General features: G+C 42.0%; 1 protein-coding gene across 1 annotated transcript in view; it reads left to right on the forward strand.

The window, feature by feature from the left end:
* MAGI2 (membrane associated guanylate kinase, WW and PDZ domain containing 2) overlaps nt 1–18,325 on the forward strand; it is a 1,404,484-nt gene that overhangs the window by 1,345,000 nt on the left and 41,159 nt on the right. The window contains exon 21 of the mRNA XM_054563833.1: nt 7,767–7,905. Within this exon, the coding sequence (XP_054419808.1) occupies nt 7,767–7,905 (139 nt within the window). The remainder of the gene's footprint in view (nt 1–7,766; nt 7,906–18,325) is intronic.

Genomic DNA, 18,325 nt, shown 5'->3' on the forward strand with positions numbered 1-18,325 from the left:
TATATGTCAGTTAAATCCATTTGATTCCGCGCATCATTCAGTTCCACAATATCCTTGTTGATGTTTTGTCTGGAAGATCTGTCCATTTTTGACAGTGGGGTGTTAAAATTTCCTACTATCAGTGTGTTTCTGTCTATATCTTTTTTGAAGTCATCCAAGGTTTTCCTTATATATTTGACTTCTCCTATGTTGGGTGCATATAAGTTTACAATGTTTATGTCTTCTTGATGGATTCATCCTTTAAGTATTATAAAGTGTCCCTCTGGATCTCTTTTTATGGCCTTTGTTTTGAAATCTATTTTATCTGACATAAGTTTTGCTACCCCTGCTTTCTTTTCTTGCCCATTTTCTTGGATTATTTTTTTCCATCCCTTTACTTTCAATCTGTGTAGGTCTTTTGCTCTGAGGTGGGTCTCTTGTAGGCAGCATATGTGTGTGTCATATTTTCTTATCCATTCAGCTACACTGTGTCTTTTGATTGGGGCATTTAGTCCATTTACATTGAGAGTTATTACTGATAGAAACTTATTCATTTTTTCTCTTTGTACCTGTGTTTTTCTCTTTCTCGCTCTTTTTCTTCATCTTCATAAACCAGTCCCTTTAGCATATCTTGTAGTGCTGGTTTGGTAGAGATGTATTCTTTTAGCCTTCTTTTGTCTGGGAAACTCCTTATTTCCCCTTCTATCTTAATTGAGAGCCTTGCTGGGTAGACCAGCCTTGGCTGTAGGCCCTTGCTTTTCATTACTTGGAATATTTGTTGCCATTCCCTTCTGGCTTGTAGCGTTTCTGTTGAGAAGTGAGCTGCTAGCCATATCGGGGCTCCCTTGTATGTTACTACCTGTTTCTCCCTTGCTGCCTTGAGGATTCTTCCTTTGTCTTTGATATTTGCCACTTTAATAATAATGTTTCTTGGAGTGGGCCTCACTGGGTTCCTCTTGATTGGGGCCCTCTGTGCTTCCTGGACCCATGAGACCTTTTCTCTCCTCAAATTGGGGAATTTTTCCATCATTACTTTTTCAAAGAGGTTCTCTATCCCTTGCTCCTCTTCTTCTCCTTCTGGTATCCCTATCATGCAGATATTATTGCGTTTCAGGTTGTCCTGCATTTCCCTAAATGCCTCTTCATTCCTTTTGAGACTTTTTTCCATTTCTTGTTCTTTCTGGGAGCTTTTTTCTATCTTGCCCTCCAGCTCACTGATTCAGTCCCCTGCTTCATCCAGCCTGCTTTTGATTCCTTCTACTGTGTTCTTCAATTCAGAAATGGTATTTTTCATATCTTCTTGTGTCTTCTTGATGGTTTCTATGTCCTTTTCAAGGTTGATATAGTTTGCCATAAGTTCCTGATAGTTTCTCTGCAGTTTCTCATAGTTATCTTTGAGCTGGCTGAGCTCATTGAGCTTCTTTAGAGCCTTTGTTTTGAATTCGATGTCTGATAGTTCTCTTGCCTCTGTTTTATTTAGCCTTCTCTGTCATGATTCCTCCTTTCCCCTCATTTGGGAGGGAACTTCTTTTTCTTCCCATTTTTGTGAGTCTTTTTTTTTTTTTTTTTTTTTTTGGCTTCTGCTTCAGTTGATCTGTCTAGATTTCCTGACTTTGTGGATTAAACTTCTGTGGTAGTAGGTGGGTCTTTTTATTTATTTGTTTTTTTCTTTACTTTTCTTTCTCGGTCTGCCTCTGATGATGTCTGTTGTTGACCCTATCTGACCTTGGGCCATTTGTTTGAGCCTTCCAGGAATCTACTGTCTGTGTCTGTCTCTTGTGAATGTCAATCTAGTCACTCTGTCCTCATCTGTCAGGCTTAGGCACCACAGGGCGGAGCAGTGCCTCCTGATGGTGGGACTATCATCCCCTTATATGCTACTGTCACTCAGGGGAGTAGTCCACCGGAGCATGATGGAGAATGTGGGCTGGGGAAGAGTCAGCACTGGGACCCCTGAACGCCTCTGTCTTCTGTCTCTCCTCGAGGGTGTCTGAGCAGCTCTGTGACCCCTTCAGCCAGGGATCCACTCTATCTGCGGACCGTTCTGCATGCACCGGCCCACGTGGTTGCAGGTCCAAGCGCACCCTCGCAGGCGGGGCAGGGACTGGCCAGCCTGAGCCCTCACCAGCCCCGTGTGTGTCGGTTCGCACATGCCCTCGCTGGCCCCGCACGCCCTCGCCAGCCGCTCAGGAGTACACCCCTGCACTGGGCGGTTTGGGGCCGTCTATTGTGTGCCTTCCCGCTTTTGGCTCTTTGGGGGCATGGCCTGCCCACGAATAATGGAGCCTATGGAAAGGGGAAGGAGTCAGGACTCCCCGGTTCCTCCTCCCATTCTTTCCCCAACACCTCTGTCTCCAGTCTCTCCTCAGGGCCTCTGGGCAGTTCTGTGACCCCTTTGGCCAGGGATCCTCTATTTCTTCCAACCAGTCTGCACTCAGCCCCCAACTCACATGCCCACAAGCTGTGTGCGGAGTACGCAAAAGGCAGGTTTATTAATTCACTTATGCCTGAGCGAGATGGTAACTGTAGAGTGGGAGGTGAGTTATGACCCAGGCTCCGCCAGCCACCGTCTCAGTTCTCTTCACAAAGTTTTCCTCACCAGTCTTTTCCCAGGCACCGGCCCACTCTGCTACCACCTCTACCCAGAGATCAAGGTAGGTGGCTGCCGCTGCAAATTTTTGCATTGGCCCTTTAAATGTCTCTTTGCATCTCCAGCCACCTGTCTCTGGCAGAGAGCGCCCCTGAGCTTTTCAGGGTTGCATTTTGTCTGTGTGTTTTCCTGGTTTCAGCTGCTGTAGTCTAGGGGTCCCTGTTTATGGTTCAGACCCTGTTCTTCTCAGGGGGCTCTAACTGGCCATTTCAATGTCCCTCTGGTGCTGGTGCCCATGGGCACCCAGCCCACCCTCTCAGGTCTCCACCACTTCTTCTCACCCATTTGGATGTGTGAACGTTGATTCCACTGTCTGTACGCAGCTCCAAGGCTCCTCTCCCTCTATCGTTCCATTGTTTTCCAGGTGATTTCTCCACTATTTAGTCACAATTCCAGTTTGATCTTGGGAGAAGGTCCGCATGATTCCCATTCACTCCTCCGCCATCTTTTTTCTCCCCAATTATGCTTCTTAATCCCTGTACCTTTTCCTCCATTCTCCCACATTCCCCTCCAAATGATCTCAATATCTATGATTCTCTTCCTGTCCTAGTTGTTTGCTTAGCTCGTTTCCTTTTATTTTTTTTAAAGATTTTATGTATTTACTTTTATTTTTTTTTTACTGTTTTTTTTTACATTTTTTTAAATTTACTTATTTTTTCAAGTACATTTGTCTCTGCCTATCCACCACCACTTTCCCTTGCCCCCTCCCTCCTTCCCTCCCTCAGCTCTTCCCCTTTGGTTTTGTCCATGAGTCCAGCTTGTTTCCTTTTAGATTCAGTTGTTGATAGTTGTGAATTTGTTGACATTTTAATGTTCATAGTTTTGATCTTCTTCTTTCTCTTAAATAAGTCCCTTGATCATTTCATGTAATAATGGCTTGGTGATGATGGAATCCTTTAACTTCACCTTGTCTGGGAAGCACTTGACCTATCCTTCCATTCTAAATGATAGTTTTGCTGGATAGAGTAATCTAGGTTGTAGTTCCCTGCTTTTCATCACTTTGAACACTTCTTGCCAGTCCCTTCTTACCTGCGGAGTTTATTCTGAGAAATCAGCTGATAGTCTTATGGGAACTCCTTTGTAGGTAACAAAGCTTTTCTCTTGCTGCTTTTAATATTCTCTTTATCATTAATCATTGGCATTCTAATTATGATGTGTCTTGGTGTGGTTCTCTTTGGGATTCTCTGTGCTTCCTGGACTTGTATGTCTATTTCCTTCATTAAATTAGGGAGGTTTTCTTTCATTATTTTTTCAAATAAGTTTTTAATTTCTTGCTCTTCCTCTTCTCCTTCTGGCACCCCTATGATTTAGATGTTAATACATTGGAGATGCCCCAGAAGCTTCTTATGCTATCTTTTTTTCTTTTTCCAGTTCTTTTTTCTTCTTGCTGTTCTGGCTGAATGCTTATTTCTTCCTTATGTTCCAAATCATTGATTTGAATCCCAGCTTCATCCCCTCCACTGTTGGTTCCCAGTAGATTTTTATTTAGTTCACTTAGTGTAAACTTCATTTCTTCCTGAGTGTTTTTTGTTTTTTTTGAGCATCCTAATCACCAGTGTTTTGAGCTCTGCATCTGATAGGTTGGTTATCTCCATTTAGTTTAGTTCTTTTTCTGGGGTTTTGGTCTGTTCTTTTATTTGGGTCATATTTCTTTGTCTCCTCAACTTAGCAGCCTCCCTGTATTTGTTTCTGTGTATTAGGTAGAGCTTCTTTGACTCTGTATCTTAGTAGCATGGCCTATTGTAGAAAAGACACATGTAAATTTTGTGGGGTGGAGCCTTAGGTAATTGCTAATATATAGGGCAACCCACTTCACCACTTTGTGTTGTGGGAGGGTTCGGAGAGGCGACAATGCCACTGCCTGGCTTTTGGAGGTTTTCCCAGCACTTGCCCTGTGTGACTCGTGCCCTTCCTGCTCTTGCCCTGATGCTGAATCCCAGAGTGGGTGGGTCTGCATACATTTTAAGTCTGTGCAGGCCCTTTAAGTGGAGTCTCCTGAAAATCCATCAGTTTCTGCTGCTGCCCCAACCCTCATTGGATTTTATAGCCAGAAGTTATGGGGATTTATCTCCCTGGCACTGGAACCCTGGTCTGTGTGGTCTGGCCTGGAGCTTGGATCACTTGCCCCCAATATATGCCCCCTGGTTTTTATCCACCATACGTAAGTGTGGGACCACCTGTTCTGCCACTGCTGCCTCTCAGCGCCACACCACATCTCTGTGCCTCTGCCCATCTCCACCCCCTCCTACCAATCTGGATGAATGTGGCTTCATTAAATCCTTGGTTGTCAGACTTCCATACAGCTTAATTTTCTGAAAGTTCTGGGTGTTATTTGTTGTGAGGTCTAGTTGTAATTCTTTCTGTGGTTGTGTGAGGAGGTAAAGTACGTTTACCTATGCCTCCATCTTGACCAGAAGTCCCCTCAGGGAGATTTCTAAATAGCACTCCGCTTCCCTGGTCAGGTTACTCCTGTTTAAAATTTTCAGTGTCTTGTTGCCTTTAAAATAAAGCCCAAAACTCCTGAGTGGTGGAATAAACTAACAGTTCTTCACCAAATATACTGTGCTCTCGAATCTCAGGGTCTTTGCATAGGCTGCTCTCTCTGCCTAGAATACTGTTCCTTGTCCTTCACCTGGGAATTCCTACTGATACTTCAAAACTTAGCTGAAATGCTACCATTTCCAGGAAGCTCTCCCTGACTACCAGCCCCACCCATTCTGAGTTTGATGCCCCTCCTTTCTGTTCCATTAGCACTTTGCAATACCTCTGTCATAGCAAAGATATGTTTGAATAATAATTACCTTATTTACCCACTTTCTCTCCAACTAGACTGAGGACTTGTTTGTAAATAGAAACTATACCATTTATCACTATCTTTAGTTTATCTCCCCAGTAGACTGTCTAGCGCATAATAGGTACTCAGAAATTTTTTGATGAGTGAAAAAGCTCAAAGTCTAGGAGGAAAGACTGGGAATTATAACTCTGTATGAGGTATCAGAAATAACAGAGTAGGGTGTTGTGATGATGATTGGACACTTCTGTTTTAGAATAAGACAAGGCCTAGGAAGGTATCTCTCAGAAGAAGATGCTTGGGCTGACGTTGCACCTAGGAGACCACAAGGCCATGGGGAGGAGAAGGCAAAGAGAATGGTGGTATATCGAAGGCCCTAAAGGCCTCAGTTGGCCTGATGCATTTATAGGAAGATTTCCCTTAGAAGAGTGGCTGGTGACAATGAGACGATATTAGTGGTAGGGTAATAGATTATTGGAATAATCCAGTTAAAGGGCTGAACTGAGCAAATTAGCAATAGAATAAAATTTGAGAACAGAGACAGATGCAGAGAAGTTGAGGAAATAAGGTGCCCAGCTTAGCCCCTAGGTTTCTGGCCTGGATGATTGGTGGTAGTATGAACCATTTTGGGGAATTAAGAAGAAAAACTGCTTTTGGAGAAAGATGGGAAGCCCAGTCCGCTGGTATTGAGTTGGAGGTGCCTGTTGGCCATAAGATGAAGATGTTTCGTAATCAATTAGATATGTGAGTCCAATTTAGAAGAGAGTCCAGCTAAGAAGGAAGACTCACTGTTTTAATTTCATTGGAACTTTCGTTTTACTTCTATAATTTAATTCAGTGCCATGAGGTTTTAGTCATGGGTGGGGACTGCTGGGAGAGACATAACTAGTCCCATCTGCCTCTGGCTGGGATTTGTGGCCACTAGCAAGCTACTTGACTTTAGGCTGTGCCTGTTGCCTTATGGGAAAGGAGACCAGGAAAAAAAAAAAAAAACCTTGCAAACATTGGCCCTAAACCAAATTAATTTAGTTCTGTCTTTTGCAATTCTTCTGTGGAATGCGAAAGTCATGCCATTGAGGCCAACCTCTTTCACAGCCCAAAAACCATATTTCCAAAGACCACCAAGCACTATACAAAGGGGTAAGTCTTTCCCTTCCTTGTACTAAAATCCTTTTCCCTGGAGTTGTCTTTAGGTAAAGATGTTGCTTCCTTGCTACAGCAAATATGCATTTGTTCTCCCCGCCCTCCACCACCACCTTTTTGGGGGGAGTGGTCTTATACTAGTGCCCTCTTGCCATTGTGATTGCAATGATTTGTTCCTCTTCTTGTCCAGCCTGCAGCACCAACCTTGATAATGCTCTCCTATAGAGAGTTTATTTGCAATTCTGTATGCATTGTGGAGTTTAGACTGAGAACTGCCTTATTTAAGGGTCCAAATTAAAATAGCATTTTCGCAAAGCAACTCATTGTGCTTTTCCTGGCTAATTTGTCTTAAGTGACTTGCACTGAAATGAAACATATTTCAATTCAAAGTTTCCTGATGATAATGGCACTGTGGGAGTTATATGATGCGCTCATGGTACATCAAAGCTCACAAATATCTACTCACAAAGTCTTAGATGGGAATTGCTTATGGAACCCAGGCATTTCTGACAAATCAAGAGGGATTGGTATTTAACCAAACAGTCCTGGCAACCAGGTCTGAGCGTGGCAAAGATTTAGCAAGGGCACTAGTCATGTGTGGAGAATGGAGGATTTCATTTCTAATTCAAAGGACTGTGACAGAAAACTCATCATCAAACTTGAATATCAGCCAACCATTATTCACAAAGAAGGCAATATCACAATAGCACCCAGGGAAATTTAAGTGATGCATAATAAGAATCCACAGAAAAGCCCAAAACCCATTTATTCCATCCAACCCGCTGAATTAGGTACCGCACTGAGCCCAAATCTGGCACTGTATTAAATGAAAAGGCCTTAAAATATTTAATTCTTATTTCAAAGCAAAGGTACCAGGTTATTTCAAAGAGTGGTGTCAAAACTATTCCCTAATTTTGAAAAAAAAAATGTTAAATACTTTATAGTCTCTACCACACTGGCCAAATATAAGTGACATATCACCACAACCTCTGGTCTGATATTGTAATTTCTGTAAAGGTAAATTAAGTTTGGTGGTCAGATCCAGGGCGTAGCCAGGGACTAGCTTCTTCTAATAAGAGGCAGGATGCAACCAAATCATTTAGATGCTCTCGGGAAACTGGTAATCTATGATCCTTATCTAACCTGTTGGAAATGCAACGTGAGAACCATCTGTGGGTGACTTCATGTCTCTTTAATTAACAGGTAGGAGATCAAATCATTGAAATCAATGGAGAGAGCACGAGGGACATGACCCACGCCAGAGCAATAGAACTCATCAAGTCTGGAGGAAGAAGAGTGAGGCTGCTGCTGAAGCGCGGGACGGGGCAGGTCCCAGAGTATGGTGCGTTTCACATTTTGATTCACCTTTTCTCTGCTTCTTCCATGTACTGTAAACGCCAGTGCTTATTTTTAAGACTACATTAGTTCTCTGATTCTACCTATATATATATTTAGCTATCAATAGATATCTAGACATATATCTGCATTTAAGCATAAGACATATGTGTGTGAGCTCTTTCTTTTGCTCCCTTAGTTAAGTAATGTTTAAAATAGCAAATATAGGACCTTTTGGGGCATCTCTGAGTGTGCTGGGAGATCCAGCCATCGCTATGATATTAGAACTTTTGTAATTTGACTGGTAGTCTTCTGTTCATTTGAGTCCACAGTAATTTATCAATTATTTTCTAAAATTGCTTGTGTATCACACTGTCCCTATAGGACATGTAATTGGGGCCAAGGAACAGGCAAGAACAGATCTTCAGTGTGTAAAGATGAAAATATAAATTTTAGCTCATGCTGTGATTACATTTCCTTGGCATTTAGGGACGTTCAAAAAATTCACACTTATATTGTGTATCTACACATTTTTGAGGAAAGCTTTAAAGTACATTTTAATTCATAGATTTCCTTCAAAAGTCTTTAATTGTGTTATTTCCCAGGCGCCCAGTTAAGGCCCCACTGACAGCATTCCTAAGGAACTGCTGGTCTCCCATCCAAGTACTATCCAGGCCCGACCCTGCTTAGCTTCAGAAATCAGACGAGATTGGGCGTGTTCAGGGTGGAAAGTGCAGAAGGATTGAGGGTGGCAGGTGGGGGGGTCAGGGAAAGTGGTGGTGGGAAAATGAAGACAACTGTACCTGAACCACAATTAAAAATAAATTTAAAATTAAAAAATAAGTAAACGTAAGGTTATAGAACAATTTTTTTAAAAAAGGAAGTGCTGAGTGGTCATTGCATGACCTGAGCTATCCTTGAATTAATCTCAAGAGTGACAGACAGACAAACTGACAGGTACCAATGAAGAGCAGTGCAGAAAATGCCCATCCAGATCAGGGAAATAGGATCTAACTGCTGACCTGAGCAAGTAGTTCAAATTGTTGATCTAGATAAATTGAATCTCACTTTCATTCCTCTATCCCTGCCTCCCCCTTCAAAAAAATTCTAAATAGTACTTTTCCCTCTCAAATTATCTTTTTTGCCTCTTACCTAATAACTGACTTGCTTATTTAGAAGGACAGTAAAGTCCTGAGTTGAGTTGAAGTATCTGAATTCAGAAGCCCTTAAATGCTTTGTTTCTAGGTCCTTGAACACTCCAGAGCCTATGAAAAGGGCTGGCAAGCCCTCACGTTAGGAATCAGAAAGGATTCAGAAGTTTCTGTAGGGCTGGCTCTGTGTCCAAGGAAATATTTCTTCCCAAGTTCCCACTCTTAATGTTTGGAGCTAATAAAATATTTTTAGATATTAATATTAGCAATCAGCTCAGGGCAGATCCTGTTAAATGACACTGGCATTAATCCCTTAATGAAAGAATCTGAACACTTGGAATAAAATGAATATTTACACCCTAAGGTATTAAGTGATTCAGTAATATCCAACTGACCAGTGAGGTTCTATCACTTCTAAAAAATACCTCATTTTAAAGGTATGTTTCACTCCATGGCAAGACCTAGTACTGATACCAAGGGATTTTCATAGAGTCAACATTGTTCTTATTGTTCTAACAGGTTAATCTCTTAAAAGTTAATCTGAACAACATAGCTATCCTGAGCTTTCTTCTTTCATAGAATCACTATTTGGTCCATACTTTGAGGGTCCAGCATGCCGGCTGCTTGTCTGTAGTGGTCAGTTAGGACAGTCCTACTGAGCAAGCTGTGGCATAACCTGGGATGCATAAGCATGAAGCTGCCTCAAAAGCATCTTTTAAACAAGTCAAAAATTCAAGATCATGTCAACATTATCCCATTATCTCTTAATATTATCCAAAAATATCTAATTAAGATTAAATTATAAAATTAACAGAGAGTTTGTTAAATATCCAGTCACACTTTTGAAGGACCAAAACTTTAGCAGTATTGCAGAATTTCATCAAAATATATTTGAAAATGTAACATTAAATCATACTTGCTGGTAATGTGAGAGCTTGTCAGCAACGTCTGATGTTAGATTGACATGGATTTTGACTGTAAAATGACTTTAGTGATTATGTCACAAAAGATCAAATTTAATAGAGTAGAGCAATTTCCTTTAAAGGAGTAAAAGAATAATCATAAACTAAGTAAACATCAGCTCTCCAGGAAACTCTTAAGCTGAAAGATGCATGGCTATGCATGAGAAGCCAGGAAGGTTACAGATCAGATCAGCACATGAGGAAGGTGTTTCAGAGATCCCCAAGACCAGTCCTCATTCAGAGATTTGCTGGAAGGACTCCTGGGGCTCAGAGTATAGTTGCACTCAGAACAAGATGTGTTACAGTGATTTAGTAAGGATACACGGTGTGATCATAGGGAGATCATACAGGCAGGCTCTGGAGTAATCCACATGCAGCCTTCCTTATTCTCTCCCTCTCTCTCTCTCTCTCACTCCCCTCCCCCTCCCCTTTTTCCCCTCTCCCCTTCCTCCCTCTCCCATGAGGGGTCACCAGAGAGCACTCTTCTCCCAGCAACAAAAATGCAACATCATATGTGTGAGGTTGCTGCCCAGGGAAGTTCATCAGAAATGCTGTGCCCAAGGTTTGTTGTACTGGGGGCTGATCACGCAGGCACTCTCTGCCTAGCAAGTACCAAAATCCCAGTCTCCCCTAAGGAAAGCAGGTGTTCAGCACAAACCACATTGTACAACAGCTGAGGCGGAGGGACACACCCTTATCATTAGGGAAAGGTTTCTATTCCTGTAGAGGACAATTTACCAGTCACAATCCCAGATGCCAGCAACAACCAACTTGGCAAGCAGGCCGTTGTAAGGACAGCAGTCACACGCCTGCAGTGTGAATTCTTCCCTGCACCAGGAGCAAGCCAAAGCGGTGGCCCCCTTCATGGACTGCACAAGTGACCCAACATAAAAGGAGTGCCCACAGCTAAAGACTGTCAAATTTCTTCCAGCATCAGTTAAACAGACTATATTGTGAAACAGAATTTTTGTCCAAGATAAACTAGAGTGTAGGGATAATCAAGAATATAATTCTCTTTTTCCAAATGCACTCTAACCACAGGAAAACTGATTTGATTTTTCTGTCAACTATGAGTTTAATCCTGTGTTTGTTTTCTTTGCATTTTAAGATACTAAATTTGACATAAAATCTATCCTTAAAAGATTTTTTTTCTTTAAGACTTTAATTTATTTTTAGAGAGGGGAAGGGAGGGAGAAAGAGAGGGAGAGAGACATCAATGTGTGGTTGCTTCTCATGTACCCCCTACTGGGGACCTGGCCTGCAACCCAGGCATGTGCCCTGACTGGGAATTGAACCAGCAACCCCTCGGTACACAGGCCAGTGCTCAATTCACTGAGCCACAACAGCTAGGGCCCTTAAAATATTGTTAAAGGGGTTTATCAAAATCCATAGGAAACATAAATTACTGGTGAACTGTTCAGACTTCACCCAGCCTGGAAGAGCAAACTTTGATGGGAGGAGACTGAAAAACAACAGTGTAAGGAAGGGTTTTAAGTGGTATCCACCAGCCCTCCCTCTGATACCTACAGAATTCAGAAAATCTCTGAAGCAAGACCCTTATCTGGACTTTGGTCCATGCCAAGGTAAAGCCATTTCAGTCAAGAGAAATACAAAACTCCCACACTGCATTTTTAAGGCAATCTGTGACAGAGAGATAAGTGTAGGGACAATTGCAAGGAAAAAAAATACCATGGGTAACCTGTCAGATTGTTGACTAAACAAAATCAGTGTGAATCCAAGTGAGCCTAGGAGAGAAATAAGTATGCTGCAAATACGCCATCCGTAATTACCGTAAGACTAATCGTCAGGTGACGCCTCAGCCAACTCAGAGGCATAAATCAGCAAATGCAGCAATGAGAGTAGTGGCTGCACACAGAGGCTGCTGAGCAGGCAAGGGGAGCCGGAAGATGATAAGGGCTTTGAAGGAGAAGTTGCTTTTATAGTTAAGTCCTTGAAAGAGAAGCTCAGGAGAGAGACACTTCAACTCTACTCTAGTCCTCAGGATAAGAATTTGTTGATTATAAACTCAACAGACAGTGTGAGTTCCCCCTCCCCTGATCTGCATCTCAACAACTGGTAAGAATAAGGAACCTTCACTCCACCACAATGAGAAAAATATCAAAAGATGCTACATAGAACGGAGTGCTCGCCTTACCACTGGGTGTTACTATTTGAATTACAACTAAAATGTTAAAAGAAAACAAAGCATGCACCAGGGTCCTAAAGCTGCAAAGGAATAAGTTATACAAATTAGCGCCCTGCCTTGAAATACAGGTGTCCTTCATTGGCATTCAGGGACTACAACACGAACATTCACTCGATCCATGCGCCAAGCCACAGGACCAGGGCCCGGGTCAGGGGAAGCGGAGGGGCCCTGGATGAAAACAGATTCTTCACACAAGCAGTGCAGATCCACACACACCTTCCCCTGAGAGTATTGGCTGCTTAAACCTGATCAAAATAAAGCAAAACAGAAATAGGCTTTCCGGACTTGATTGGTGGCCTGGCCTGTTTACTCTCTTAAAGAGCAACAGGGTCGATCTTTATGGCCAGAATGATGCAGGAAGTCCATGTGGAAATGGGAGTCTCTAGTGGTCTCAAGAGGCCAGGCTGTGTTGTAAGGGCAACACAGAATTTTCACAAAATCAACAGGCCAGTTGATTTTGACAACTAATTAGTTAGTTGACAACTAATAACAAATGCACATGCAGAGCAAAAGAAAGAACCAATCTGTGAATTAGACTCTGCCTATCCTTCCAAAGTTCATTGTGTCTTTAATAGGCTTTGACTTGATTACATACCTTTGGTAAATGAAATTATTTACTTTTTATAAGTCTAATAAAACTGCATTAAGTGAGTAAAGACCTGACTGAGCCAGTGACTGCATCTAAAGAACTGAATGGACCAAACAGTTTAAAGATCTTCCTTTAATCAACAAATAAAAATAATTTACGATGATCATATCAGAGCACCAGACTAAGTAGTACTGGTCTCTACTTACATGGCAATATGCAATGTTTATTTATTTATTCTTCTTTAAGACTCTACATTGCCAAGTAAAATTATAAGCATTATAATCTTGTTTACAATTACTTGTTCAACAAGTCCTTTCTTTCCTTTGATTGTACAGATAAACTTCAGGCAGTATACCCCTACCAAATATGCCATGTGAGACAAAGCCCGTAATTAATATAATTAATTGATATCATTACTATTTCCACAACTAAACCAGGATTTTCTGAGCATCTACAATGTGCAAAGCACTTTGCAGGCACCGCAAGTAAGATAGTTTGGGCCTTCTGTGAGCTGACAGTCTGAGAATGAGGTTTCACGTAACAACTGATTCTAACAAATTGGTGATTGATTAAAAGGTCTGAAAGGATTTGTTCTAATGAAAGACATTTAAATAAGGTTTATTAATTAATTGTAAAATTTAATAAGTACTTCTAGAGAGTTAAGAATCCCTAAAAAGCCCTTGGCTTCATTGGTTTGTTAAGCATTTCCTTTGTAATATTTATACTAATACTTTCTACTTTTTCTGAAGAAAGAACTTGCTGAGTACAGGTAAATCTCTGCTTAGAACTTGCCTGAGTTATTCTAAATCCTAAGTTAGTGAGCCTAAACTTTATCCAGCGACCTTGCTCCTCATTATTCTTCCCCTGCTGTGGCTACCAGCCCGAGGGAGCCTGAAGCACTGTGACCTCACTTCCCGTGGCTTTCAGGGGCTGCCGAGCCCCACAACACAAGGCAAGGGAAGGGTCCACCCTGCCTCAGCCTCCTCTCCAGAGACGGCGTTTATGGGAGCTTTAAGTGGCTCCATAGCCTCTGCACTAATTCGCCTGCATTTTAATAGTGCAAAAGGCAGCTTGAATTATAAATTCTGAAATTTAATTTCAGCTTCTGACATTCATGGCCGAGTGTGTCTTCCTTTTCCCTGAGAGGCTCCACAAATCACCCCAGTACACCTCTATGAGCAGGGCCAGGGAAGGTACGGGCTGCCAAGCAGAGCTCCAGCCGTCCTGGCTTAGCGCTTGGACCATGTAGGCGACCCCGGGAGAGTCTCTAACCGTGAAACATCCAGCAAGCTCCTGTTTCATGGAGGCAGTCGGGCTTCCTTAACAAACACACCACTCTGAAATTCCTTTCTCCATGCCCAGTCAAAACCTCATTTCATATTTTAAGTGTTTTTAGGATGAGGATGAAATTTCATTTCCTCACATAGTTCATTTGGAAACTGGGCCATAAAGATATTCCATCTCTTTGGATAATCTTACATGATTTCCAACATGCATTTCTCTTTAAGGATATATGAAGTGACCCCCCCTTCCCCAAGTCCTCACTTATTAGGGTTTTTAGACTCTGAGAAAATATATTAGTCCACATAGCAACCAAGAAATCTACCAAGAAGACCCCATTTGACTCTTGAGTTCCAACCTCCTTCAATTCCCAAACACTTAAGTTGTTGGAGGAGATGCATGAATAAAGATGTATCTTTCCCAAACCCCACAGAAACGTGCTCCCACATGCATCTTGGAAAACCTAAGTATTCTTGTTCCTTCAGGAACTCATCCTGGAGAGCCATATTTTAGGTTCTGATAAGAACATTCCTTTTCTTCCCCCAACATGAAGCTAAGCTGTCCCATGAGAGGGCTGCTTACACAGAAGTCAGGGGAGAAGGCAGATTTCTTAGAGGAACACAGCTGACTACTATAAAAACGTTGGAACAGAGAAATCACAGATTCAAGAAAATATTTTTTTACATGGTAGGTGGAGTGGAGAATGGAAATCAAGGATCAAGGTTAAGAGAAAAGAAAGTGTTCATCATGGTTTTAAAAATACAAACACACACTCACCTGCAACTGAGCTGATTTGGCCTGGAACTCTATATCTTTAAAGTGCCATTCCAGGAAACTCTGTGCCCAGGAGACCGTCGGATTTCTCTCTTTTAGCTCTGTTGGAAAGGCTGGGCCCGCAGAGGTTTATTCTTCTCGCAGCGCACTTTCTGTGTCGTCAGCCTCCCATTGTTTGAGAGCACCTAACGCCCTGCCGTCTCCTCCTGTGCCCATCCAGTTTGAATGGCTCTCCAAACAGTCAACCATTAAAACATTTTTTTTTAAGGAGACTAGATTTTTCTGCCCCTGTCTTCCCATTTTCCATCTCCATTTTCCATCAAGTCTCCATCAACTTTAATATTTTTTAAATGGCTCTCCAAACATTCAACCATTAAAACATTTTTTTTTTTAAGGAGACTAGATTTTTCTGCCCCTGTCTTCCCATTTTCCATCTCAGGTGTTTTTGACCATTGAGCTCAGCCCCCACCCCCTCGCTGAGGAGAGCCTGACCCTGTGTCATAGCACGAGCGTGTCCATTCAAGATGAGCTTCTGACCCATGCGACGCTGGTGCTGAATGCCAAACCTGTTTCCCTACTGTCTGATTTTTCTCTTGTCTCAAAGTAGAGATGATACAGAAAAGGTTTGGATCCTTATGAAGGAATTTGCCAACAAAATCCTGCTCTCCAGATGCTCTCAAAGTGGCATCCAGTCCCTTAAGCCAGGCCCAGCCAACTGCCATAACCAGCAAATATCAAGTCTCCAAGCCCCTTTCAGATAGGTGCCTGTGCCTACTGCCCTAACCTGGATTCCTTAGCCAAACAACTCACCAACTTTAATATTTTTTAATCTTCACCCAAGGAAAAGTTTTTATTGATTTTAAAGAGAGAGAGAGGAAGCCGGGGGGGAGAGAGAGAAACACTGATGTGAAAGAAAAACATCTATTGGTTGCCTCCTGTATGTGCCCCAACCGGGGATCAAACCTGTAACCTTTTGGTGTGCAAGATGACACACCAGCCAAGCAAGCCACCTGGCCAGAGCACCAGCTTTAATTTTTAAACTAAAGTACTCTACACTGCTCATATTTGGTGGAAGAAATGTTGAATCCGTAAGGCCACCTTTATGTAATTCCAGAACCCTGCCTGCAGTCTTGCTCAAAGATAAGCTTACCCTAATAACCTGTTCCGATAAAGACCTCCAATATTTCTTTTTAACTGCACTCCCTCAGACAGGACCAAAGATAAAATTATATAATACCTTACTTCAGGCTTGAATTATATGCTCTAATTGTAGCAAAATCTCTAAACTTTAAGAACCACACATTCTTCAGTGTGCTGTTTACGTTCAAATATTTTTTAATAGAGCAAGAAACACATACATAGACCAGACTAAAAAGCTGTTAATTATAATGTGGTTTGACATTTGCTTACAAAATAACTTTTTACACTCCTGTAGAAACGTCTCTGGTCTGTTCAGTGTGCACACTCTCCAGCAGTGTGCACTTCCCTGGCCTCTTCAGGACCCTGGGTTTTAGGGCTGGATATATACACTCACAAAGTGTGCATTAAATATGCCTAGCACAGGATGCAACTCTCCATTTTTCACATTTCACAGTAATTTCTACCCCAGGCTTCATAGCAATTTATTACCACCATGTTCTGGGCCCTTTTATTTGACTTTGTGGCCTTGAAGTTTCTCAGCATATGTATCTTTCAAGCCCAGTAAAGGCCACATTTAAAACCAAATGTGAGCCTTCCCTGTGTGACATTAAAACAGCTTGATCGTTTCTGTACAAAATTGCTTGCATCTTGGCAGGGCTAAATGGTAAATTCAATTAATAAATCCTGAAATTTAATTTCTACTTCTGACATTCATTGTTAAGTATTAGTTTCCTTACCACAGAGAGGTTCTACTTTGCATTTAGGCTCCAGGTGTTAGTTCTCACCCTTCAGGGCCCTTCCCTCAGACAACACCATGCTAGGAAAAGCACCCCCGGTGGCAGAGTCAGAAATCTGTGTGAGTACTATTCCATTCGACGCAGTGAAGCCATGATACACAGCACCATGTGTGGAGCAAGTTAGGCATTTAGGTAGAGCTATCACCAGTAGATGTGTCAAAAAGGGGATCGGGTCTCCAAATGTCTGAGCTGCATGGATTAAGTTCTCCTGAATCACATTAACTTCACATCCCCTTCACCTCGCACCCTGCAGAGCTGAGAGAACACAGTTGCAGGCACTGAGGGAGCAGTAGTTGCATCTCCTCGGGGCCTGTCTCTTGAAGGTTGCTGACTTAGATGTTCTGGAATTTGGGTACCCATCATTGTGTAGGTAAAGAACGACAGCCATGAGCTGAGGTAGACACACCGGAACCGCTGCTCAGAGGCAGGTCTCAGAGCACAACCCTCAGGCAGGTGAGTAGCGTAGAGCACAACAGAAAGACATTGCTGCATTTTTTTCAGCTTTATTTTTTCCAGAAAACAGTTATAGCCAGCAAGTCAACTGTGAACTTTGAATATAAATAAGCAAATTGTCAGAGGTGAGGGGAACTATAAGAATTTGTGAGATTATTAGAGAAAACATAATGTAAACATGAGCACACTGTCTTTAACTTGAGCATTTTTGAAAACTTGGAAGTGATTACTGTGGCTGATTCTCAAATGACAGCTGATATCACTGAAACACGTCATCATTATGAAAAAAAAATCTGAAAAAATTTGATAGTACCATTTCAATTTTTTTTAACATTTATGCCTCCTTAAAAGCACCTCAGGATGCCCTCAATATTTTGAGAAAAATCTACTTTTGAAACACACAGGTAGCTCAGTCTTTCACTAATTTCACTTGCTGCATGCTTGATATGATTAGCTTTACTTAAAGTCTTTATTCTTACTGCCTAGATAATTTTTATTCAGCTGCTCTAAACATACTAAGCAATCTTGATTCTAACAGTAATAATATATCTTTGTCACTGGTTCTGTTAATTCTAATGATTGGTCCTAGGCTGTTCCTCCCCTTCCTTTAGGAATGGTACCTTCCAGTCTCTCCATGTGCATGAAAAGTGACAAGCATGGGTCCCCATATTTCTACTTATTGGGCCACCCTAAAGACACGGTTTGTAAAATCTGCATGAATATTATCTTTCTCTAATGAGCTTTGGTTTTTGTATATGTTTTTAACGGTTGTATAATGCTCTCTTTCATAGTAGCTTGTCTAATTACTGCTAGAGCTCTTGAAAATATTTATAGCTGAGACCGTATAAGTGATGAGGGTAGGACTGGGGGGTTCATGAATGGCCCAGCTGGAGGGAAGGTTGGAGCGAGCACAGTAGATGCAACATAGCCAAGTTCTGCCCCACACACTTCAAAAGAGTCCTCCACAAGCCCCAGTGCAAATGACTAAACTTATTTCCTCTCAGCCCAAGTTTAGACAGCAAAAACTCAGGCCACCGCTTTTGCACCAGACAGAAGAAAGAGAGCTGCTGTCTC

Source organism: Pteronotus mesoamericanus, unplaced genomic scaffold (genome assembly GCF_021234165.1).
Source record: "Pteronotus mesoamericanus isolate MK-2021 breed Mesoamerican mustached bat unplaced genomic scaffold, CSHL_Meso_final scaffold_85, whole genome shotgun sequence".
Taxonomy (NCBI): domain Eukaryota; kingdom Metazoa; phylum Chordata; class Mammalia; order Chiroptera; family Mormoopidae; genus Pteronotus; species Pteronotus mesoamericanus.